We start from the raw sequence: 26,156 nt of genomic DNA on the forward strand, positions 1-26,156 counted from the left end.
GATGAGGCAGTGGTGCGGGTAAGGGGTGGGAAGGAGCGATCGACTAAGACGACTAGGACCAAGTTGAAGTCCCCACCCACTAGCCACGGGACGTCTCCCCATCTGGATAGTGTGCTGGAGAGGTTGCCAAGAAACGCAATCTGATCAGTGTTGGGAGCATAAATTGAGCCTAGCAGGAGAGTCTGTCCGTTGAGTCTACCCTTGATACAAACATAGCGCCCTGCAGGGTTGACCACAACTTCATCCTCTTACCATGGGATCCCCACTTTCACCCATATCAGGGCACCTCTAGCCTGGGACGAATAGTTAGTGCTGTACACATGTCCGCGCCAGCGGGAGCGAAGTCTGTCTGTCTCTAGACTTGTAAGGTGAGACTCCTGTAGGAAAGCAATCCCCGTGAATCTGCATTGTAAGTAGGCGTATATGGAATTCCTGCGCGCTGGAGCATGGATGCCCCTGACGTTATAGGGAATTATATGTTTGTCATGTGCCCGGTGCAGGTCTGTAGAATCAATCATGTGCAGCAGCTGTCGCGTGTGGGAATGGCAAGAGAGGCCTCAGGTGATTATGTAGTGCAACATAAGCATTGGGGGAAACAATAATACTCAATATAGGTTGAAAAAATACATAGGAGCGAACTCCATATGCGGATTAACCCAAACAGGTGTGCCTAACCATGGCTATTAATCGACTGTGAATGGGGGTGCGTGAGGAAGGGATAGCCCCTACTGACCCATCACCTGGCTACATATGGCGAAGAACTGGCATCCTAAGGCATTTCTAGTTATGTATAACTTGACATGAGCGTGCGGCGCAGAGTGTCAAAGTGAGAACTTGAAGAACAATAGCATAACTCTACAAAGCCGGGGCGTGGCTTGCTAAGCCAAGATGGTGGACGCACTTTAAGAGTGCTCCGGGACCCCTCCGCCATCCGCCCGATATCCTTACCTGAATCGAGCCATCCAGCGGTGTAGTTTGCTGTGCACGCTGCGGACCAGCCCTGCCTGCATCCCTGGGACTTCCGAACCTTCGCTGAGCCGTCCCGCTGCCGACATTCGGGGCATCGTGCCTCGCTCGCAAAATGGCGGCATCCCTGCGGTGACTGCGGCGCTGGACGCCCCTGAGGTGCCCTCCCTGGATCCGAGAGTGCTGCTGTGGTGGGGAGTGCACCCTGACCGCGTGTCCTGCGGTGAAGCGGCTGCCGGCCCGACGGACCCTTTCCATCGCCGCCTGGTGTTTCTTGGTCGCTGCTGGCGGGGACGGACCTGCGGGGGAGGAGCCTCGGCGGCCCGGCTCTGACTTGCGGCTGGGGGCCCTCCCGGCTGCGCTGTGGCGGCATCGGCTGCCATATCGGGCGGCGCGGGGGCGAGTGAGAGGCCGCGCTCCGACTCTGGCAGGGAGATCAGCGGAGGACTCCGGGGCTGCAGTTCCGGTGCCTGAGGAGCGGATTGCTCGCTCGCAGAATGGCGGACCTTTGCGGCGCTGGATGCTCCTGAACGTGCTGCTGCGGTGAGGGGCACACCTTGGCTGCGTGTTCTGCGGAGAGGCGGCGGCTGGCCTGACGGGCTTTTCCCCTCACCGCCTGGCGCTCTATGGTCATTGATGGTGGGACTGGCCCTGTGAAGGAGCAGCCTCGGCGGCCTGGTTCTGAATCGCGACCGGAGGCCCTCCCGGCGGCGCTGCGGCGGACTCGGCTGCCATACCGGACAGCGTGGGCGCGGGGGAGAGAGGTCGCACTCCCACTTTGGCAGGGAGAACGGAGGAAGATTCCGGGGCCGCAGTTCCGGTGCCTGTTGAGTGGGTGAGCCCTGACGGGGGTTTGGGACGGCTCTTGGCGGCTGCATGCTGTGCCCACGGGACTCCTGAGCCCTGCAGAGACCCCGAGACAACGCCGATCCGAGGAGGGAGGCGCGCACCTGAGTGAGCGGCCCCGTGGGGCCGGGCCTGGATTCCTTCCCTGTGGTGGCCGAGAACTGGCGCAGACAACGTGTAGCACCCACAACAGGTACTGGCGTCGGCGGTTGGCGGCGGGGGCTCATCGCCACACGAGGGTCCGTGTGCTCCCCTCCCCCGTCGCCGCCTGGGCAGAGAAGGGACCCCTATTTCCTCCCCCCTCCTTGGGGGGGGCTCAGTTGCAGATCGAGGCGGGGAGCGCCGCCGGTGGGTGCCCGGGAGGCCGCTGTGGGGGCTTAATTGGACACGGGCCCTGTGCCTGAGATACCGGTGGGACTAGACCACGCTGGGTCACCTTTACGCGGGGCTGCGGCACCCCCGGTGGTCTCTTGGCCCGTCGCAGCGGGAGGAGGGCACCGCTCCTGCCCCTCGAATCCGCACCAGCTGGCTGTTGGGACACTGGGACGGCGAGCCACACAGCGCCCGGGCACCGGCGCACGTGCCCCGAGGGCAGTCATGGGCAAGGAAAGGGGTGCCAAGTCGGCGGCCGCGCCCCACCAGACCAAGATTGATCGCTTCACGACCTCCGACCCCCCGGGTGTTGGGGGGGAGGCGGCGCCGACTCCCGGCACGGACCTTGCCGCCATTCTGCAGGCCATCACCGCCTCCCGCACGTCCTTGGAGGGGATGGTCGGGGAGGTGAAGGTGGACGTGGCGCTCCTTCGACAAGATCTCCGCAATGCCACGGCCCGCATCACCGAGACGGAGTCCCGAATCTCGACCGCGGAGGACGACATCCGGCAGCTCCAAGATCAGGTCCGGGAGCTCACGACCCATTCCAAGGAACTGCACCGGCGGGCGGAGGATGCCGAAAACCGGGCCCGCCGCAACAACCTCCGCCTGGTGGGCTTTCCGGAGGGGGTCGAATCTGGCCGCACCGACGACTTTCTAGAGAAGTGGTTTAAGTCCTGGATGCCGGCGGCCAGCTTGTCCACCTGGTTTGTAGTGGAAAGAGCGCACCGGTCGTTGGCCGCCAAACCTCCGGTGGGGGCCCCACCGCGCCCCTTCATCCTGCGGATCCTCAATTTCAGAGACAGAGACGCTATTCTGAAGGAGGCGCGAGTGCAGTCTCCCCTGTCCTTCAATAACCACACCATCATGGTTTTCCCCGACTACACCCGGGAGGTTCAAGAGCAACGCCGCTCATACCTGGAGGTGAAACATAAGATGCGCTCCTTGGGTCTTCGATACCAACTTCAATTCCCGGCCCGCCTCCGCGTGGTCTTTCAGGATAAGACCCTGTTTTTCGACACTCCCCGGGCGGCCTGGACTTGGCTCACTGAGGAGCGACCCCTGCGCCAATCTGGGCGGGCGTCCCCGGCTCGGAGGTCTTCGGACCTGGATACAACCAGACCTCCTCGCCCACGCCGCAGGAGACGCACACAGTCCCGGCGGCCCCGGGGGGGGTTGGCAGCTGGGCCTCGCTCCACGAGCATGTCGGGCAGGAGGCCGAGGGACTCGTCGGCCTCATCCGGGACATCCTCTCGGGCGGCTGGGGGCCTCCGGAGCCGGTCACCGCGCCCGCCGGACCCGTCCCTGACCCCCCTCATCGCGCCTGTGGACCTTTCTGATCTCTCCCGCAGCCCGGCCATTTGACTCTGGGTGGTCTTCTGTCTTGGCAGCAGCTCTGGCGGCCCGGCCCCGCGGCTGAGGCCTCCGCCACGGTCCTGGACTCAGCGGATCTCCGCTCATGGGTAGTGGTCTAGGCCGGAACACTTGCATCCGTAATTCTGGAGGGGTCCACCACGCTCTTGACACCCGAGCGTTTCGCTTGGGGCTTTTGTAATAGTTGTTGGAGTTAGGGCGACAGATGCTTCAGTTCTCGAAGTGTAGGGTGGGGGGTTGGGGGTTGGGGGGTGGGTTTTGTTGGATGTTTTGTTGGATGTTCCTCCTAGGGAGGGTGGTCCTCTTCGTTTGTGTCTGGTTTTTCCTGGGTGCGCCGCATCGCTGCTTCCTGCGAACGTTACTGCAATGCTCCGCGCTTGCTCACACACACGGCCTGCTGCTGCCCGCTCCCGTCTTGGCGCCCCTTGGCTTCCTCCCGCGGGCGTCATTGCAGCGCTCCGCGCTGGCACACACCCACGGTCTGCTGCCACCCGCTCCCAGCCTGGCACCCCTGGCCCCCTATTGCCTGTTCCCTGCCTTCCCCATGGGTCCTGGTCCCTGCGCGCCGGTGCGGCATGATGTCCTCCTGGCTCCCCTGGGGTGGCTCCGACCCTGCGGCGTCCCAGTGCGCCCGTTGTATCTATGGCTGACGTAGCCCCCAGGGCGCAGCTGCGTATCCTGTCCTGTAATGTGAACGGCCTGCTGGATAGGCTTAAGCGCACGGCGGTCCTTAAGTATGCTCAGCGCGTTGGGGCCGACGTCCTCCTCCTTCAGGAGACCCATCTCCTTGGGGAAAAATGTCCTTTCTTGGCGCGTTACGGGTACGACCGGGTGTGGCACTCGGGGTTTTCCCGTGGTTCCCGCGGGGTGGCGGTCCTGCTGCGTCGTTCCTTCCCCTTCGTCCTTCAGAGGGTGGCCCGTGCGCCCCATGGAATCGGGATTGCTATTTGTGGTACAATGGAGGGTCGCCCGGTCAGCTTCCTTTCGCTCTATGTGCCCCCCTCGGGATTGTCGCAGGCTTTATCCCACGCTGCCTCGTTGCTGGACTCTCTCCCCGTGGGCGCTACCGTCCTTGGGGGCGACTTTAACGCGGTCCTGGCCCCACAGCTGGATTCGTCGGGACCGATTTCGGATTCCCGCGCCGCGCGGGCGAGACAGCTGGCGGGATGGGCGGAGGCCCAGGGCCTCTGCGACGCCTGGAGGCTCTGGCATCCTCACGATCGTCAATACACCCACACTTCAGCCGCTCACCACTCTCACGCCCGTATTGATGTGATTTTTGTCCCTCCCACCGAGTGCGGAAGCGTCCAGGATGCCCGCATCCTTCCCAGGGGCATTTCGGATCACTCACCAGTCCTCCTGAGTCTGGGCCCCCCGCCTCACGCGGCTAGGCCGGTGTGGAGGTTCAGCGCCTGGTTCCACCAGGATAAGACATTGCGTGAGGCGGTTGGCACTGAGCTTACTCATTATTACGGTGCCAATGAGGGCTCCGTTTCGTCGGCGGGCACCCTCTGGGAGGCTTGCAAGGCAACCATCAGGGGGGCGGCCAAGGCACATGTGGTGCGGCACCGCCAGACACAGCTGCGGCAGCTCACTGCTTGCGAAGCCCGGGCGCTGCGGCTGGAGCAGTCGCTCTCCGAGCACGACGACCCGGCGGTGGACCGTCAGTTGCGGCTCCTTCGTCAGGAGATTTGTCAGCGGTCCCTCGAGGCGGCCAAGCTTCTTTGGCAGTCCTCGGTAGCGAGGGTGTATGGCTGGGGGGACAAGAACGGCGCACTGTTGCACCGCCTGGCCACTTACCCCAGGGCGTCGCGCATCATTCCGGCGATTACCGACTCGTCGGGGGTGCTCCAGTCTTCCTCCGTGGCGATGGCAACGGCATTTGCCCAGTTCTATTCTCAGCTCTACCGAGCGCGTGCGCCGGACCTTTCTCTGGACGCCCTGCTCGCGCCCGGGACCGCCTGCCTGGCCCGGCTTCGGCCGGACGAAATGGAGAGCCTGGAGGCCCCCATCTCCGTCGAAGAAATCGGGGAAGCAATCGGGCGTATGTCAGCGGGGAAGACACCAGGCCCGGATGGCTTTCCTCAGGAATTCTTTGCGGCCTATAGGGACACCCTGGTCCCGCGGCTGAGAGCTCACTATGAGGAGGCGCTTGAGAGGGGTTCCTTCCCCCCGGAGTCTGACCTGGCCACGATTGTGGTTTTGCCCAAATCCACGCCGCCGTCCACCGATAGAGCTGCCTACCGCCCAATTTCGCTCATCAACACCGATGTGAAGCTCTATGCGGCGGTCTTGGCCCAGCGGCTTAGGCCCCTGTTGTCTACCTTGGTCCACCCAGATCAATGTGGCTTCATGCCCGCTCGGGGCACGCGCCACTGTCTGCGCCGTCTCCACGTGGCCTTGGCCCACCGCCATCGTCTGACCCCGTACCTCGCTCTACTCCTCGTCGACTTCGAAAAGGCTTTCGATTCGGTGGGGTGGGCCTACCTCTTCGACGTCCTGTCCCGCATGGGCTTTGGCCCTCGGTTCGTGGGGATGGTGCGAGTCCTCTATGCCCGGCCCCGTGCCAGAGTATTGGTTAATGGTGCGTTGTCAAGGCCCTTTCGGATCGGCCGGGGGACGAGGCAGGGTTGCCCACTGTCGCCCCTTCTCTTCGCTCTGGCGATGGAACCTCTGGCCGCCCTGATTAGATCTGACCCCCTCCTTCGGGGGTGGGAATGGCCTGGCCTGGAACCCGACAAAATCGCCCTCTATGCGGATGATGTCCTACTGTACCTTGGGGACCCAGCGCGCTCCGGACCGCGCGCACTATCCATTCTGAGCCGTTTCGGCCGGGCATCGGGTCTCTCCCTCAACCCGCGGAAGTCGATCCTGGTTCCGTTGCACCCCTCCAGGGAATGCTTTGACTGGCAGGAGACCATCCCTCTGCGCCGCCTATCATTTCAGTACCTGGGCATCTGGGTCTCCCTCCTCCCGGAGCTGAGCTGGGCGCTCAATGTCGCCCCCCTGGTCAAGAGAGCCAAGGTCGACCTGGCGCGATGGCAACAGCTGCCCCTTAACCCGCTAGGGAGGGTCGCCCTCTACAAAATGATGATCCTTCCCCGGTTTCTGTACGTATTGCAAAACGCCCCCTCTCCTTTCCGCGACCGTGGTACCGCGAACTAGACGGGATGGCGACGAGATTTCTCTGGGGCGAGGGGAGGCGGCGGCTGGCTCTGTCGACGTGCCGCATACCCACCTTTGACGGGGGCCTGGGCATGTCTGATCTTTACCTCTACTACATGGCCACCCGCCTCCTGGTCATTCACGACTGGTTTGGAGGGGGTTGGTCCGACCCGGCCTACAGGGTGGAACTTAATGGCTTGGGTTTCGCCGATATCCAAGATCGCCTGTACGGCGCCCCCATCCCTGCTTCTTGCCCGGACATCACCAGGGCTGTATTCCTGTCCTGGCGAGCGGCGCTCCGCCTCACCCGATGGACGGGACGGTTGACCCGAATCACCCCCCTGTGGCACGGGACGTGGTTGCGGGAGGTCACAAAGCTGGAAGGCTTCAAATCATGGGACCTCATCGGCATTTCCCAACTGGGGGACGTCTGGCGGGGAGGGCGGATGTGTTCCTTTTCAGAGCTGCAGGCGCGGTTTTCCCTTCACTCCTCTCAATTTTATAGATACCTCCAGCTGCGCCACGCCATACGCACCTACACCCCACTGGACGTCCGGCTGCCAGACCACAGCCCCCCGGAGGCTCAGGTCCTGCTGGGCAACCTGGGGAGGGGGGGCATTTCCAGGATTTACCGCTCCCTCGTCAATTGCACCCCTACATCCCTTGCGGGTCTTAAGGAGCGCTGGGAGGGGTGGGTGGGTCCCCTGGATGAGGCCGACTGGCGGGACGCCCTTATGGCCCCCCGCTTGGTGACGGCCTCCGCTAAGCTACGACTCATCCAAATTTATTATCTCCATGCGGCATACCTCACACCGGCTCGCCTTCACCGTGCGGGCCTCTCCGGGGACGCGGCCTGCCCCCGCTGTGGTTCCGAGCCGGCGGACTTCCTGCATATGGTGTGGTCCTGCCCGGCCCTGGAGGGGTTCTGGAGAGGCATTGAAACCGAGCTTACGGAGGTCCTGGGGTGGGAGGTGCCACACGACCCCCGACACTCGCTGCTGGGCATCACAGATGGCTTAGATGGCACACGTTCAGAGCAGCTGTTTCTCATGACGGCCTTGATGGTGGCCAAGCGCGACATTGCTGCGGCATGGAAGCAGCCGTTACCGCCAAGTGTGGCTAAATGGGGAGCTGGGGTGGACTGGTGCGCGGCGCAGGAGCGGACTCTCTATCGGGCACGAGGCTGCCCCAGGAAATACCGGAAAGTTTGGGGGAAATGGCTAGGCAATATACTTTAGTAGGGCGGTTCGGGGGGTGGAGGGGGGCTTCTGGGGGCGGGGGGGAACGGGGGGTGCTTCCTAATGTATTGCTGTGTGGTACTGCTTCGGAATACCAGACTGTTTCTGTTGTTGTACCGTTTAAAACAATAAAAACTTGTTTATCAAAAAAAAAACTCTACAAAGCCGCAGTCAATATCTATGATGTTGGCTGATACAATCTGTTGTGTTAAACAATATTGTCTGACATTTGAGGCGTGACGACTGGAGGGTGAAGGAGAGTCAGGATCTGCGGACCAAGCCTGCTAGGAATCAGCGTCCCCTGGAAGGCGATGGAGAAGCGGACTCAGATGACGGTCTAGTGGATTGAAGGGTTGATGCAATATGTATTGCTTCCTGGTGTTCCGATCTGTTCTGGGTCCAGGGCGTTGATAGGCGAGATCTGCCACTGCGATCATCCGCTCCCGTCCCTCCGACGTCCAAGCCTGTATCTCTTCTGTGTCGAGAGGTCTTCCTGAGGCCTAGGTACCGTTGCTAGCCCATTTTCTTCCAGCCAGTCCCAAGCAACGGAGGGGGAGTTGAAGAACCGCATGGCGCCACTGTGAATTACCCGGAGGCAGGCTGGGAATAGCATCGCGTATTGCATGTCTTGAGCTTTCAACTGACGTATCACTGCTCCGAAGTTGTCGCATCTCCTCTGTACCTGGGCAGTATAGTCCGGGAAGAGGAAGACCGAGACTTTTGCACCTTGGGGCCTGGGTGTCTCCCAACTTTTCTCAGTACCGCATCCCGGTCCCGAAAGTTCAACAGGTGGATCAGAAAAGGAAGTGGAAAAGCTCCTGGAGGTGGCTTATGAGAAGGGACCCTGTGTGCCTGTTCAACAACAAACTGCGGGGAGAGTGCCCCTGGGGGAAGCAACTATTTCAACCAGGTCTCCGCATATCCAACCGCATCCTGTCCCTCTGCACCCTCTGGCAGGCCTATCACTCACACGTTGTTCTGACGCGATCGACCCTCTGCGTCATCTCGTTTCTTTTCGAGGGTGTAAACCCGGTCAAGTAAATTCTGTAGGGTTGCAGTGTGGTTGCAGGTTTTAGGTTGCAGGTCTGCCAGTGTGACCTCTGCCCCCTGCACCCACTCAGACAGTTTTTGGTGGTCCGCGCGCAGAAGCATGAAGTCGGAGGTGACAATGTCTATTCTGCCTTCCAGAGAGTCTGGGCTTGATCCAACGCTGTGCCTATCCGTTCCACTGCAGCCAGCACTGAGTCCAGTTTTGCCGAAAGGTCTGCTCAGTTAGGCTCGGAGGGCTTCCCCACTCTTCCGGATGCTACCCCGGTCATACTCTGATGAGGGCCATCTTAGAGGAAGGCTGAGCGAAGATGACCCACAGCTAGTTGCTGCGCACTGGGCATAGAGAGCTGCTGGTAACGTGGTCCTGTCCACCACGGTCGCAAGGGGAGAGCAGGTCGCTGCTGGAGCCTGCAAATGGCCTGAAGGTTAAGGACTGTTCCCCAATTGACTGTGCCCCAGGCCCAACAGGAGCAATCCCAAACCAGATATCCATGGGTCACAGGGAGATAGGCTAGCTGTGGCAGCTCTGTGGATACCCAGCCTCGTCAAGTCGCCTGCCGCAATAAGGACGTGCAATGGGGGGGCTACCAGCATGTCCTGGATACCATCTTTACTGATCGCGTTGTGAGACACTTGTTTGGGGGAGGACCCAGATGAATACAGTGGAAGTAGAAGTTTGCTCCCTGGGTCTAACTCTGCCCACTGAGCCACAGGCCTGGACGTACTGCAACCCCAGAAGAGCCAGCAAGACTGGGTGCGCCAGGGTAGCGATCAGGTGTTCAGCTTCCAGCCAGGATCACCGTCCACATAAGTATCTTTCCGTGGGCAGAGAGGTGGGGCCTGGGCCTGATGCAATCTGCAGCGCGTGTCCTCTGCCCTCACAGCACTCGTGACCCCCACTACCAGACGTCACCAGGAAAGCCCAGACCCGAACAGTTCCCAGGCTCCTCCAGTTCAGGGAGCCCGAGGTCACTGCAGGTAAGGGGATGGACAGCCTAGGCCCGACTCGACCCTAGTGCTGCCAGTCAGGGCACTGTGAGCTCCGCAGGCACTGCCATCGCCCCTACGGGAATCCCTTCCCGTTATCGAATGCTTTACCACCTACTTGAAGTAGGTGGTAAATTGCGACTGTATTGCAAATGCGGTCGCAAAACAGTCATACATAGGGCTCAGACTCGCTATTAGGAAGGGACGCCCTTGAAACGCCCCTTTCTAATAGCGAGTCGCAAACCCGTTTGCGCATGCTAAAATACGTCGTACATCTAACCCTGTATAGTTTCAGAACTGGAATGATGTCAAAGGTGGAGTGCATTGGCAGAGTTATACATGCACTCATGCAGAGTTATACATGAGTGCCAGTACTAGAATGGTAGTGATTTCACAGGTCAGGATTAATTTGCAATGGCAAAATAGACGTGAAAAAGACCATGCAGTCGTCAGAAGTTTCCCCTAAAGTAACATGATACCATCCCATCCTCACACACCCCTGCCCACCCTCACCATGTCTGGGTCATTCCAGTGGCCCGGGCCTGCTACCGGCTGAAGCACATCCTGGTGCAAGGCATACCAGTCCACAATTTTCAGAACACTGCTCCATGAATCAGTGATGTCGTCGAAGTTCCGCCACATGTTGCATATCTTCTCCAGAAGTTTGTAATCAACCTAAAAAATTAGAAAAATAAAAATGAGAGAAAAAGGGGACCTTTATACACAAAAGTCGCATCTCCAGTAAAACGGAATTGCTATGGCATGAGAAGGTGTAGAAGGATAAGTTACTTACCTGTTATCCTATTTCTCTTCCAAGGGTGTCCTCATCAAAGTCCTAAGCACTGACACAGGAGTACATAAAAAAATAATATTAAAGAAAAAAATATATATATATATTATCTACTGGCGGTCGCCAGTAGATAGTTATAGTTAGGACCGTGGACCGTGTTTCCATAGGAAATCAGAAAATTCTATTTTGAATAACTTTGGCGCCGGTTGACAAATCCTTGCGAAATTTTCAAAACTAATGGGGCGCTTCGCTCAGCTCCTACCCTGAAAGTCTCGGGGTGATTCGTCAAGGGGGGGCCGAGAAAAAAGGGGGGTCCCAAAACGCATTTTCCCCATGCATTTTTCCATAGGACCTTTAGTCGAAGGTACAGCCCGAACGGCTGAACAGAATTACTTGAAATTTGGCAGAGAGGTAGTCCTCAGGTCAGGGAAGTGCCTTTTGCAGGTCTGGTGTCAATCTGTTCAGTATTTCCAGAGAAAATAGCATTTAAAAGCATATAAATATCTATACTCGCGCACCGTGCGCGCACTGTGCGCGCACGGTGCCGTGCGCGAGCGAAATTCTGATTGGTTGATAGATGTCAGTAAACATTCGAATCGGTCGAAATCAGGAAGTGTCGGCCGCCATTTTGTCTGTCGCACTGAAAAGGAAAGGTGGAAAAAAGTTGGAACACATGAAAAGGGGGCAGGGAAGAGAGTTCCTGACCCCCTAGCCTTTGTCAGGGGGTCACAGAAGGACCCCCAAGGGTGAAAAAAACATTTTATTATTTTTAAAAAACATTGCGGGGTGCGGGCATGGTGCGCGCAGCGCACCGTGCGCCCAAAGCGCGTTCACGGTGCGCGCACGGTGAAAAACCTTGAAAAAAAAAAATTTATAAATACATAACTTAGCATTTAAAAAACCGTATAAATTCACTTAAAAAACCATAGGTTTCACACACGTAATAGTTAGGAATTAGCATTTAAAAAACCTTGCAAATTCACTTAAAAAACCATAGGTTTCACACAGGTTATAGTTAGGTGGATATTTCACTCGTAAAAAACCAATGAAATTCCCCCGTTATAGTTAGTTCAGATAACTATAACTCGCGCGACCGCCACTCTATCACAAGGATGATGTCATCAGCGATGTCATGAGTGATGCCATTGACCATGTCATGAGTGATGTAATGTGTGACGTCATGAGCAGTGGATTGCGGGCTTGCGAGTTATAGTTATCTGAACTAACTATAACGGGGGAATTTCATTGGTTTTTTACGAGTGAAATGTCCACCTAACTATAACCTGTGTGAAACCTATGGTTTTTTAAGTGAATATATATATAATTTTTCCATAACTAAAAAATGCAGCCTTAACCAAAACAAGGCTAGACAATGCTTCCATAAATTGTATTTGTTTCAATAAACATATATGCTTTTTATTCTCTTAATTTCAATCATAGGAAGAAAATCAGGTAAGCAAAGAGACAATCTATACTTTCTTTATTGAACTGCACAAATTGCAATGGGACAGAATAGGCATTGTTAGCCTATAAGCTGCATTGGAAACACATAACATAAGAAAAAATGAAAGAACTAGCACCGTGCCTTTAAGGAAGCCATGATGCCTTGCGTCCCATCATGACTCAGGGGTGACAGCTAGGTCAGTTGTTCTTTAAAGAGATCCGAAGATCAAGCACAAAGATATGACTTTTTGCTTGATCATTTGTCCGAGAGGTGGGCTGGTTGCTTATGACTTTGTTGGGGATACCCCTGGAAGAGAACTAGGATTACAGGTAACTTATCTTTCTCTTCCAGGGGATCCTCATCAATAGTCGTAAGTATTGAATCGAATAGCAAGCCCATCCCCTCCCTCTCTGGACAGATGACCAAGAATCAAGAGCTGCTGTTCTCAGCATTGAAATAAATGTCTCAAAGAGGCCTGGTCTACTTGAGTGTCTGCTCTCGTATCCAAATTGAGACAGTAGGGTCTTGTGAACGTATGTAACAAACTCAAAGTGCTTGCCTTGCAGATCTCAGAGATGGGAACATTATGAAGTAGGGCCACAGTAGCTGCCTTTCTCCTTGTGGAGTGTGCCTTGGTGTAGCCGCAATGAGTTAGTTGGATATCTGGTAAGCCAGTTTTATACACTAAACTATCCATCTGGAGACGGAACGTTTGGAGGCTGGAAAACATGTTCTAATGGAACCGTAATTAACAAAAATATAATCAGATATCCTTAGGGCCTTGGTCTAGTCAAAGTTTTAATTTCTAGACTCTTTTAAGGTGTAAAGAATGGAGAGACTTTTCAGCTAATGTAGTGGGATTAGGAACAAATGTGGGTAGTGAAATGGTTTGACTAATGTGAATGTCATACACTACTTTAGGCAAAAACACAGGGTGAGTTCTCATCACTACCCTGTTGCAGTGAAAGACGGTGTAGGGCTCTTCAGAACAGAGGGCTTGGATTTTGCTAACTGTGAGCCGCCGCGGTGATCACTACTAAGAAGGCAGGTTTCTGCGTGAGATGATGTAGGGCCGCTCTGTGTATCGGTTCAATAGTGTGCCCCAGTAGTTAAGATAGGACCAGACTGAGTTCTGGGGGGGTTGGGGGGGGGGGGGGGAAGAGAAGGGGGAAATTTCTTTAACCCTTGCAAAAAATCCTTAACCACCAGAAGCTGGAAGAACGATGGTTGGGGAGGTGACTTTCCATACGCCGTAATGGCGGCAACGTGTTTGATGGAAGCAAACTGTAAACCTGAATGGCCAAGTGTAGAAAGAAGATATGGTAATATTACCTCCTCTTGCCGCTGAAGAGGATGGCAACCTTTTTGTAAACACCACATATAGAATCATTTCCATTTAAACGCATAGGAGCATCGAGTGGAAGGTCTTTTTGATTCTTGTAGAATGTTCATGCACTCCTGTGTTAGTCTTAGATGGCCAGAAGAGTTTTGCGATGAATCCATTGTCGTCCCATTGAGCTGTACGCTGATCCTATTTGTCTTCCAGATGCTGCTGCAAGGGTCTCATTTTCAACCTGGCATTGGGAACCAGGAATAAGCAAGATGTCATCGATCCCAGAAGAGAGGCATCCGGCCAGACTGATGGCTGAAGAGTGAGAAGAAGATGGTTGCACTTCAGGGCTATAGATGACAGTTTCTCCTCCGAAGGACACACTCTTGCTACCTTGGAGTGCAGTGTCCTGCCCAGATAGTGTATCCTTTGGGTTGGCTGATGAACCAATTTGGCAAAAATGATGTGTGTTGACAATGTTTACATTCTTTTTACAACTGAAGGTTCTCTTCTTTTTGTCTCATAATGTTAGTCTGTGGACATCTGTATGTTCCCTTTAATTGGCTGTAACCCTGAGCAGCCATTGCAGAACTATTTGTCAAATTCTATAAATGTGTGTCCTGCTCTTCTGTAGTGAGTACACTAGGCTCCCAACTTTCTAGGGAGTCGTTGGTAGACTGGACCTGTGATTCACAGGTTATTAATTTTTATTTTTTGAATAAACATTTGCAGACTATGACTGGCATGTGGGCAGTTTTTCTTTGACAGTCCCAGGACTTCTAGTTGGGAAACACCTACACTTGCCTGGATGAGTTGATTGGGATTGGACCGGACTCCACCCAGCAGACTTGGTACCAAAGGTAAGACGGAGAATTCTCAATGGGGAGCTTGGATTGAGAACAGCCATTTGCTTGACTCGCTGATCAGGTAAGCCAGTTTTAGCATGTTTTAAAATTTCTTAAATGTAGAGACTGATTGTGTTTACTGACTGGGTGGCAAGTGGGATTCAGCTTGCTGTGTCCTAAGTGGGGGTCAAAAGGGCCTGAAGCTCCTCCAGGAGCTTCAGGCCAAAAAAGTAACTTTCTAAAAGTAACTTTTTCGAAATATTTAATGAAAATCCAAGTTCACCACTGCATTGGGGTTTTAATAAATACTGAAAATAGTGGTTACACGATTTTTCTAGATAGTCCCAAACTGGAGATACCAGAATTAATATTTTATTCTGTACCCTAGTTTTCTTCATAGGACAGTCAGAGCCTTCCAGAATGAAAATGTCTTTTTGGGCCTTGTCACTGTAGGGACATGGGAACATTATATTTCTGCATGTCCCACTTTTGAATACCATACACGCTACTTGGTGGTCTGCAGGGCCATAGGGGTGACAGCAATATTTAAAAGGGTTGTGATTCGCCGGTCAAAGGTCAAGCTGCAGGATTAATCTGCAGATGTCAGGGGGCATTGGTAGGCCTGAAGCAATATTTACACTGCCATATTAGTGGACGTCACAATAAGTGCTGCAGTTCAGAGGTGATATTTAAATTTCCATGCCATGGTTGTAATTTCTACATCATGCACCGTGGGGTCAGAGGACATACAATAGACCCTGGACCGTAGTGTCCGAGTGTGCATAGCTTAAAACCCAGCAAGGAAAATTCTGCAAAAAATAGGACTGACCGTTCAAAAAGAGACATTTTCTCATAATGTAAGTGACAACTGTGAGACAGTACAAATGGAGTCTCCATCAAAGAGGTCAAAACAAGGTTTAGATCCCATTACGGCATTATAAAGGGTGAAGATGGAGACAAAAGAGTGAGTCCCTTCAAAAATCTGTCTTCAGTCAGAAACTTCAAAATCAGCAGAAGCTCAGGAACTGCCACTTCTTTTCTGATGGATACATCTGCCTGTGTATTCCTCACCTTATGAATATCCCCTGCACCAGCATTCCGCGGAATTTTTTCCTAGCTCTCCACGTCGACGAGGACGTCGGCTCCGCTCGCGACTACGCATGACATCACCGGAGCCATAAGAGAGCCTTGTCAGTGTGATGGCGTCAGTTCCCTTTTTTCCGCGCCGTCGATGCGTAACGGTTTTCTAGCACTCTCCATATTTGTGGAGTTACTTTGTTGTTTCTTCAGCGTTAACTGTTGCTAGAAGTGATGTCTTTTAAGCCATGTAGGGAATGTGGGGGTCACATGTCCATCACTGACCCCCATGAGGATTGTTTGTAGTGCTTATCGTCGGATCACGACGTGGAGGACTGTTCCTGTTGCAGGAAGATGAACCCCAAAGCACTTAAGGAACGGGAAGCAAAGTTATTTCTGGCCAAGGCGAAGAAAGAAGGTAGACGGCGCTAGCGTGATAAGTCAAAGTCCTCGACTTCGCATGCGTCAGAGTCGAGAAAACACAAGAAAAAGAGAAGACATGGATCTCGGCGCCGCTCAACGAAGGGTAAGGCTTCGAGATCGCCTTCACCTGCCCCTCGACGTCGCCATAAGGACTTTGTTTCTCCTTCGCCCTCTCCTTCTCCTTGTGCGACTCCGGAGAAGTCTCCTTCGCCTAGAGGCACTCCGGCGCAGTCTCCGGCGCCGAGGGATTAACCAGCTTCCGATGCCGAGCCGGTTCAGGATGTTCCATCTTCTTCTGTGCCTGAGATTGAACCGGTGGATTCGGCAGACGTCGGACACCCCGTTTGGATACTGGTTAGAATCCATATCCACAATTCCCTGCTCCAGGGGCGGATGCGTCGCATTTTTTAAATGCCATGTAATGAGTTTTTCAAAGGGCGGCTTTCCCATCCGGAGCACCTTCTGGTCCCGTGGGTCCGCCGGCATTTAATTTGGGCGTGCCACAACACTATGCCCAGGCACCCTTCATGCCCTTCATTCCCATGGCGCAGTCATGACAATTTCCGGCGCAAAGAGTCTCGACGCCGTTGATAGAATCTTCGGCGCCATCTGGAGAGCCTTCCTCTCGGCCTCGTGCGGATCTTGTGCCTCCAGCGGAGCCTCCCTCGACGCCGGCTCCAGAGCAGTCGGCGCCACGTACGGTGCCACCGACGCCGTGTCCACGGATCTGTTCACGGAGAGAGGCTCAGAGGCTCTTAGAAGAGGAGCAGTATCGTAGAGAGGATGTAGAGGAGGGAGAGTTGGAGGAGTCTCTGGATGAATTCGAGGGAATTCAGGAGGCAAGTGGATTGGACACCTACCCTGAGTGGGAGCTCTCTTCTGCAAGGGCTTCACGTCCTCAAGAGGTAGCTCCCTACCAGTTAGTGATAAGGAAAGCTGCGGAGCTTTTAGATTTGCAGTTACCTACTGCTGAATATAAACCGAATTTGTTGACGGAGGTGTTGCATTCACCTTCCTCCATAGTTGAGCCTCTGTTACCTTTTAATGAAGCCCTTTTGGATCCTATCATCGAAGTTTGGCGCAAACCACTTTCTTCGCCTGCTGTTTCTAAGGCTGTGGCTAGAAGGTATAGGACTGCTCCAGGGGATCCGGATTTTCTCTCTTCTCACCCATCTCCAGAGTGTTTAGTGGTACAAGCATCCTGCTCCAAGCAATCTTCAGGTGCTTTTCCACAGGCCCCAGCTGACGGACTCAAAGAAAATGGAATAGTCCGCTAAAAAGGTTTTCTCCCCTTCTAGCATGGCACTGAAATCAACTAATGCCACTTGTCTGTTGGGTCGCTACATACATGCTTTGATGGACTCGGCAAAGCAATTGGCCCCCAAGTTGCCTGATGAAGAGAGGGGAAACTTTATGGAGGTTCTGTCAGACGCTCAGGCTGTGGCTAGACAGGTTATTCAATCAGGCCTGGATACGGCTGATTCAGAAGCCAGAGTTATGGGCTACTCTATAGCTACAAGAAGGTAGGCTTGGCTTCGTTCTTCTGGATTTTCTCCTGATGTCCAGGCCACTCTTGTTGATTTGTCCTTTGATGGGTCGAAGCTCTTTGGGGAAAAAGCACATTCGACCTTACAAAGGTTTAAAGACAGCGGGGCCACTGCGAAATCCTTGGGGTTGCAGACCCAGTCGAGAGGTTTCGGCTACAAGAAATATCGAGGTTTTGGAAGGTCTTCCTTTCGCAACTTCTGTCAACCTCAGCAGCAGCAGCAAAATCCGCTCTATAAATCTTATAGAGGAAGAGCCAAAGGTCGTCAACGTGGTTCTGCCCGCAATCTCTCCTCCTCTTCTGCCTCCCCAGCTCCCTCTGGTACCGCAGGAAAGCAGCTCTAGATCCTCCATCCTGGATCATGTGGGTCCTAAAGGGGGTCGGCTGTCTCACTTTCTGCAAGGTTGGAAATCGGTCACGACAGACCTTTGGGTTTTAAACCTTGTGGAGAATGGGTATGCCCTTCCCTTTCGGAAATTTCCTCCTCCTTACCCTCCTTGCCAATGTTTTTGCTCAGAGGACCATTTGCTTCTTCTGCAGAAGGAGGTTCTTGCATTGCTACAGAAAGGTGTGATAGAGGTGGTTCCAGAGCAGGAAAGGGGGCAGGGATGCTACTCCTGGTATTTCCTGATTCCCAAAAAGGACGGCAGGTTACGTCCGATCCTGGACCTCAGGGTCTTGAATTTTTACCTGAAGCAGGAGAAATTCAAGATGCTGACCCTTGCTCAGATTCTTCTGGCGCTGCAACAAGAGGACAGGATGGTGTTGATCGACTTGCAGGATGCGTATTTTCACATCCCCATTCTGTAGTCGCACAGGAAGTATCTCCGTTTTACGGTTGGGTTGCAACACTACCAGTTTGCGGTCCTCCCGTTTGGTCTTACTACTGCACCTCGAGTCTTCACAAAGGTGAAGGCAGTGGTGGCAGCTCATCTCAGAAGGTCGGGGATTCCTGTTTTCCCCTATCTGGACGACTGGCTGCTCAAAGCGGAGTCGCCAGAGATGGTGCTTCATCATCTGCGGGTAACATCTCAACTGTTGTTCACCTTGGGTTTTTCAATCACTGTGTCCAAATCTCACCTGGTGCCCTCTCAGTGCAACCTGTTCAAAGGGGCGGTACTGGACACTACTTTGTGACGAGCATTTCCTCCTCCACAAAGAATTCTCGACATTCAGGAGATGATACCTTTATTCCACAATTGAGCGGTTGTTCCAGTTCTGAAGGTCCTTCGCCTGCTCGGTCTGTTAACCTCCTGCATTCTGCTGGTCAACCATGCACGCTGGCACATGAGGGCGCTCCAGTGGTGTCTCCGCAGGCAGTGGTTTCAGCACAACTGAGATCTCAGGGAGTCAGTCAGGATATCCAGAGAAGCTGCGGCGGATCTGTCTTGGTGGAGCGTGGAGGGCAATCTGTCTCAAAGAAAGCCCTTTCGTCTTCCTCCATCGGTGGCCACAGTCATAACGGATGCCTCTACCCTAGGGTGGGGTGCTCATCTGGGGGATCTGGAGATCAAGGGTCTTTGGTCTCCAGAGGAAAGATTGTCTCATATCAAACTTCTGGAATTGCGGGCGATTCGTTTGGCACTCAAGGCCTTACTCCCTTCCCTTCACGGTCAGTCGTTTCAAGTCCTGACGGACAACACTGCCGCAATGTGGTATGTCAACAAGCAGGGAGGAGTAGGGTCGTACTGTCTCTGCAGAGGGGCTTTGCGGCTTTGGTCCTGGGCTCAGGATCAATGGATTTGCTTGATGGTGAATCATTTGGCCGGGCTGTTGAACGTGCGTGCGGACAGTCTCAGTCGGCAGCTCTCTGTCGACCACGAGTGGAGGCTTCATCCGGAGGTAGTTCGACACGTCTTCCGGACTTGGGGGACTCCTCGGGTGGACCTGTTTGCCACTCTCGAGAACGTGCACTGCCCGTCATTCTGCAGTCTCCAGTTTCCGATGCAGGGGGCGTTGGGGGACGCGTTTCAGTTGAGTTGGAGCTCCCAGCTCCTTTACGCGTTTCCTCCCATACCCGTGATTCTTCGGGTTCTGAGGAAGATTTGCCAAGACCGGGCCCAAGTAATATTGATCGCCCCGGATTGGCCAAGAAGGGTGTGGTACACAGATCTACTTCCCCTCTCATCGCATCCTCCGCTCCGTCTCCCTCTCAGCGCAGACCTCCTCTTGCAGTAGCAGGGGCAGGTTCTACACCCCCACCTTCAGAGTCTGCACCTTCATGCCTGGAGATTGAACGGGGCAGCCTGAGTTCCTTCTCTCTCCCGCCTGATGTGGTGGATGTAATTTTATCGGCCAGGCGACAATCCACCAAGTCGATTTAGTTCTACAGATGGTCAAGATTCGCTAGAGAAATCCATTGACCCTTTAAGGGCCCACTTGTCCAATGTTCTTCAGTTTGCTCTTTCCTTGGCTCAGCAGGTTTGTGCTGTGGTCACGGTTAAGGGCTATTTGTTGGCCTTATCTGCTTTCCTGTGATTTCCTGATCAGCCTTCTTTATTTAAGTCTCCTATCATTTAGAGATTTATCAAAGGCCTTACCAATAGGTTTCCGCCTACTCCCTTTATCATGCCCCAGTGGGATCTTAATCTTGTTTTGACTTTTTTGATGGGTTCCCCTTTTGAACCCCTTCATAGCTGTCCTTTGAGACTTTTGTCCTTAAAAACAGTCTTTCTTGTAGCCATTACCTCAGCAAGGAGGGTGAGTGAGCTTCAAGCTCTTAGTTCAAAACCTCCGTTTTTGACCATGCATGCTGAAAGGATGGTCATCAGGACCAGGGCTGCTTTTCTGCCTAAGGTAGTTACTCCTTTTCATCTGGGGTAGTCCATAACTCTCCCTGTGTTTTATCCTCCCCCTAACCCTTCCAAGGAGGAGGAGAGACTTCACCACCTGGACCCTAAAAGAGCGGTGAGCTTTTATTTGGATAGAACAAAGGACTTACGTTTGGACGATCAGCTCTTCGTGGGCTACATTGGACACTCACAAGGCAAAGCTGTGCACAAGCACACTCTATCCAGGTGGATCATCTTGTGCATCAAGATCTGCTACGCCCTTGCTGGTATGGAACCACCTGAGGGTATTAGGGCTCATTCTACTAGGGCTAAGTCTTCCACCTCTGCTTTGGCCAGAGGTGTTCCTGTAGTGGACATTTGTAATGCAGCAATTTGGGCCTCCCTCCACACTTTCGCGAAGCATTATTGCTTGGATTCCGAAATGAGGAGGGAGGGCCATTTTGCGTGCTCTGTCTTGCAGGACTTTTTGGTATAGGAAAGGTGGACACCCTCCTCCGGGAGTGGGACTGCTGTGGGAATCTATTCATAAGGTGAGGAATCCACAGGTAGATGTATCCATCAGAAGAACAAGTTAGTTACCTTTGGTAACGCATTTTCTGGTGGATACAGTATCTGCCTGTGAATTCCTCACTGTCCCACCCTCCTCCCCATTGTCCACCTTTGTATACCTTAAAGGATGCCTTATTTGGCTTGTTATTTTACTTTGTATTTTCTTTCTATCTGGTACATTTATAGGAATTGATTTTGTACTGTGTATTTTGGTTCAAATGTTGTGTGCTGTGTATACTTTGAATCTGTTGTCGGTCCACCTGTTCGCCTCGGAGGCATGGAAAAAATGGGTGGAACTGACGTCATCACGCCGACGAGGTTCTCCCATGGCTCCGGTGACGTCATGCGGAGTCGCGAGCGGAGCCGACGTCCTCGTCGGTGTGGAGAGCTAGGAAAAAATTCCGTGGAATGCTGGCGCAGGGGATATTAATAAGGTGAGGAATCCACAGGCAGATACTGTATCCACCAGAAAAAGTGTTACCGAAGGTAAGTAACTTGTTCGTCAGTGTAAACCAGAGTTAACATTTAGACAGAGGGAGGAGCCTAGCGCTTGACCAAGATGGCCGCGTGAGCTTAGAGCTCCCGAGACCCTCGCGCCCTCCGTCGACTATCCTGTCTCTAATCCTGCTGGTATGCATGGCACCGTGTTGCTGAGTTGTCAGGGAGGCGATTGATGCTACCCGCGGTCGGATCGCCCATCGGGAACCGGACTTATGACTGGCGAAAGATTGCGGCCTAACTCCCGGAGATGCCAGGGGCTAGAGTTGGCAGGATGCCCGACTCCTAGTTGATCAACAACGGCCTGGTGAGGTGTGAACTGTCGGACGGAGGCCCTCGCTCTTTCACTTTCGATTTCGTTCCCTTTGTCTGCCCGGACACTGTAGAGCTCTGGGTGGCTTTATAACCCCAAGGACGCTCGGCGGGCTACTCTGGCAGCACGAGGCGGACCTGCTCACTCCTTATTCCTCTCTCTGAGAGGGAACGGTCTTCACTGCATTGGACTGCCTGGAGTCCATTATGTCGGGCAAGGCAGAAGGGGATCGGCTGAAGACTAAGTCCACCAGGCGGGGAACGTATTCCCAAGTCAACAGTATGGACCGCTACGCCCTCCTGAAGACATCGCCGAGTGGATCGAGCCAGGCGCCGGATGCCCAGAAGGAGGACTCGCCTGGGACACCGGAGCTCTCCCTGCAGGATGTCATGGGCGCGCTTGATGGGATGCAGACCTCGATGGGGAGGCAATTCGAGGCCCTGGCGCATAAGGTGGATGCCATCCTGGTGGATGTCAACTTGATCCGCTCGGACCTAGGCAAGACAAACGAACGCGTTAAGGACCTGGACCACAAGACCACGGGCCTCACTGATGATGTTGCGGATTTGCAGAACGAGGTCCGGAAGCTGAGGGCCGAGAGTGACCTCGCCGCCCGCCGGCTGGAGGACTTCGAGAGCCGGTCCAGGCGCAACAACGTGCGCGTCATCGGGGTCCCGGAGTCCTCGGATGAGGCTTCGACGGACCTGCTTGTGGAAGATTTGGTCCTCAATCATCTGAAGCCTAAGGGCCTTGGGAAGTTTTTTGCGGTGGAAAGGGCCCATAGGGTGCCGGGCGGACGGCCCAAGGCGGGTGCCCCGCCGCGGCCGATTGTCGCCCGGCTCTTTCATTTTCGAGATCGGGACGCTATCCTGCAAGCTTCGAGGGTGACGGGCCCAGTCCCCTTCCAGAATGCGTCGGTGAATTTTTATCCGGACTTCACCCAGCAGGTGCAGAGACAGAGACAGAGCTTCCTGGGGGTGAAGCGGAGACTTCGGGAACTGGACCTGAAGTATGCCATGCTTTTCCCCGCCAGACTACGGGTGGTGCATGAAGATCGGACATTCTTTTTTGACTCTCCTGTTATGGCCGACGAATGGCTGGACGCTTTGCCCCGGCGACGGACCGGGGACGACACAGCCGAGCATGGAGACAGTGGCCGGGATGGACAGGGCTGAAATCTCAAAGCCGGCCTGACTTGATTTGACCATACTTGAAGATTTGAACAGAGTGCAGTAACTGTGGAGGGTTGCGGGAGGACGAGGGGTGCTCTTTTCCTCCCTTAGGGTACTTTTTGTAGATTTTTGTTTTTGTAGGGCGACAGGCACACTGCAAGTTGGGGGGGCTTTTTAAGCTGCAGCAGGGGTGCAGGGTGGGGGGAGGTATGGGGATTTTGAGTTTGTTGTTGGGGGGTTTATTTCTGCAAGGCATGATGATTATCCTCAGGACTGTTCCATGGTGGCGCCTCGGGTGTGGGGTGGGCCTCTTTCCGTTTGAGGATGGGGGGTAGAGGCTTAAGTGTTATAAGCTGGAATGTTAATGGTTTAGGGGATCGCATCAAGAGGGGGATTGTTTTGCAATTTCTGAAACGTTCAATGCCAGACGTTGTCCTGCTGCAGGAGACGCATCTCATAGACAATACGTGCTATGCCCTGAATGGGAAGGGGTATAAATTCATTGCACACTCGGGATTCTCTTCTGGGTCCAGGGGTGTGGGCATCCTCGTTAGAGCATCGTTGCCTTTTGAGGTGGACTCCACCATTGTTGACGATAGGGGGAGGTTTGTGGCGGTGGCGGGGAGGTGGGAAGGAAGGACTTTGGTTTTGGTTTCGGTTTATGTCCCGCCGGCCCTGCAGGCCTCCACATTTGCTGAACTGGGCAGGGCTTTTGCTGACTCTCCCGGGGGGAATGCTGGTAGTGGGAGGGGATTTCAACGCTGTGGGTTCCGGACTGTTGGATAGATACCCGCCCAGGGACACAGGGGGGGCTCAGAAATGGCTTCCAGACTTCCTGGATACGTTTGGTCTGATAGACTGCTGGAGGCTCCGGCACCCCACACAGAGTCAATACACGTTTCACTCCGGGGCGCATGGTAGCCTCTCCAGGATTGACTACCTGCTCACTCTGGCCGCACATGCCTCGTTGATATCCGAGGCGAGGCACATGGCACGTGGTATCTCTGATCACTCGCCAGTGTGGACCCGGCTGGATCTAGGTCGGGAGGGCCCCCATCAACCCATGGTATTTCCGAGACCCCAAGATGCGCAGCGCCCTGGTAAAGAAGGTAGATAATTACTTTAAGGACAATCTGGGAACCGTGGACTCGGCGGTGTCGCTGTGGGAAGCTTTTAAGACCGTGCTTCGGGGGGAGGCCCTCTCCCTGGTGGTGGCTGCCAAAAACCGGAGGGATTGCGAGGTGCGGCAAGTGGAGGAGGAGATTGCGGCCCTTGAGGGGGATATGGAGGATGATGTTACAGAGTCCTCATTGCATGAGCTTTGCCTGAAGCAGGCGGAGTATAGGGACCTGGTGACGAACGCCGCCAAGACCCTCAGCAGGGAGCAACAGGGCCGCCTTTATGACGTTGGGGATAAGGCAGGGAAACTCCTGGCGTGGTTGGACAGGAAAGAACGGGTCAATAGAGTGGTGCCAGAGTTGATTGGAGAGGGGGGAGAGGCGATTGTGGAACCTGAGGGGATTGTGGAGTGTTTCGCGGAGTATTTTCATAGGGTTTATTCCTCTGTGTCGGACAGGCCGCCCGAGGACTCGTCTGATCTCCTCCGTGATATCGAGTTGCCCTGCCTCTCTGACATAGATAGGGACGATTTGGATGGTGACATCACGATTGACGAGGTGGCGGGGGCGATTCGCGCGTTGAACTCGGGTAAGGCCTCCGGACCGAACGGACTGCCGATCGACCTGTACAAATTGTTCCCGGATAGGGTCGCCCCTCACCTGCGCGCCATGTTTTTGGAGGCGCGGGGGGATGGGATCCTTCCGTTGGATCAGCGGCTGGCGTCGATCGTGGTCATACATAAAGAGGGTAAACCCCGAGATAGATGCGCCTCCTATCGGCCCATTTCACTCCTCAACGCTGAGCCGAAAATTCTGGCCAAACTCCTGGCTACCCGTTTGATTAGGGTACTTGGCGATTTGGTCCATCCGGACCAATCTGGATTTATCCCGCACCGAAACACAGCATTGAACCTTAGGCGGCTACATGGCGTCATCGCCAGGGCGGACACGCTGAGTGAACCGGCTGTTGTGGCATCTCTTGATGCCACGATGGCCTTTGACACGGTGGAGTGGGCATATTTATGGGCCGTGCTGGCCAAGTTTGGTTTCGGTCGCGGGTTTGTGAGTTGGGTTCGGTTGCTGTACGAGGGGCCACTAGCGAATGTTGTGGTGAATGGTCGGGCATCTACTCCGTTTCAGCTTGGTAGGGGTACTCGGCAGGGCTGCCCCCTGTCGCCTCTGTTGTTCGCCCTCGCCCTCGAACCGTTGGCTGCGTGGATACGTTGGCACCCGGATATACGGGGCCTTCGGTGGTCGCCTGATCACGAGGACCGTATTTCGCTTTATGCCGATGATATCCTGCTGTATCTTGCCTCACCTAAGAAGTCACTTATAGTGGTCTGTGACGTACTCGCATCGTTCGGCAGGAACTCGGGGCATGTGATTAATTGGGGCAAATCGTACTTGTACGTTCTTAGTGGCGAGGTCCCACCGATCCCTAGAACATGTTCGATACAGGTTGCCCAGCAGGGCTTCGTGTATTTGGGGATTTTTATATCCATGGATCCTGCTGTGCGCTATGAGAGGAATCTGCTCCCCCCCTTGGCACGCTTGAGGCGAGATGTTGAAGGTTGGCGGAGGCTGCCGCTCTCCCTTGTTGGGCGTGCGGCCCTGTTCAAAATGATGTCTCTTCCCCGTTTCCTCTACGCCCTCCAGAACACCTTGGACTGGGTACCGGCCAAATACTTTCGGGAGGTCGAAGGCCTCCAACGGACGTTGCTGTGGGATGGGCGGCCGCGAATAGCTATTTCAAAGTTGACGCTCCCATGGTACGATGGGGGCATTGCGCTCCCGGACATCCGACGGTACTATTGGGCCACGCAGCTGAGCGCGATCAACCACGGGTTTTATGGCCCTGCCCTCAGCCCTGGGTATGCCATGGATAGGTGGCTGCTGCGCGGCGGCAACTACTACAGGGCGTTGTATTCGCGGTCCTTAGACTCGTCCCTCACGGGGCCCACAGGTGTGGCGGTGCGCGTATGGAAGATGGCGACCGACTCGCTGGGCTGGAAGGATAGGCTAACCCTCGCTACCCCATTGTTTGAATCGGAAAGATTGGGAAGACTCTGGCATACGAAGGGCTTTGATAAGTGGGATCTGATAGGTATATCCAAGGTGGGAGATGTGCTGCATAAGGGGAGGGTGAAGTCCTTCGAGGAGTTGCAGACTGAGTTTGAGCTAGGGCCCTCAGAGTATTTTAGGTATATCCAGTTGCGTCACGCCCTCCGATCAGTCCCCGTGGAGGGTGAGAAGGTGCCGGA

At 54.5% G+C, this 26,156-nt stretch overlaps 1 protein-coding gene across 1 annotated transcript in view; it reads right to left on the bottom strand.

The window, feature by feature from the left end:
• NAGA (alpha-N-acetylgalactosaminidase) overlaps window positions 1-26,156 on the bottom strand; it is a 346,756-nt gene that overhangs the window by 93,179 nt on the left and 227,421 nt on the right. Inside the window, exon 5 of the mRNA XM_085601095.1 lies at window positions 10,512-10,673. Coding sequence (XP_085457221.1) covers window positions 10,512-10,673 — 162 coding nt within the window. The remainder of the gene's footprint in view (window positions 1-10,511; window positions 10,674-26,156) is intronic.

The sequence above is a fragment of the Triturus cristatus genome, chromosome 4_2 (genome assembly GCF_964204655.1).
Source record: "Triturus cristatus chromosome 4_2, aTriCri1.1, whole genome shotgun sequence".
NCBI lineage: Eukaryota > Metazoa > Chordata > Amphibia > Caudata > Salamandridae > Triturus > Triturus cristatus.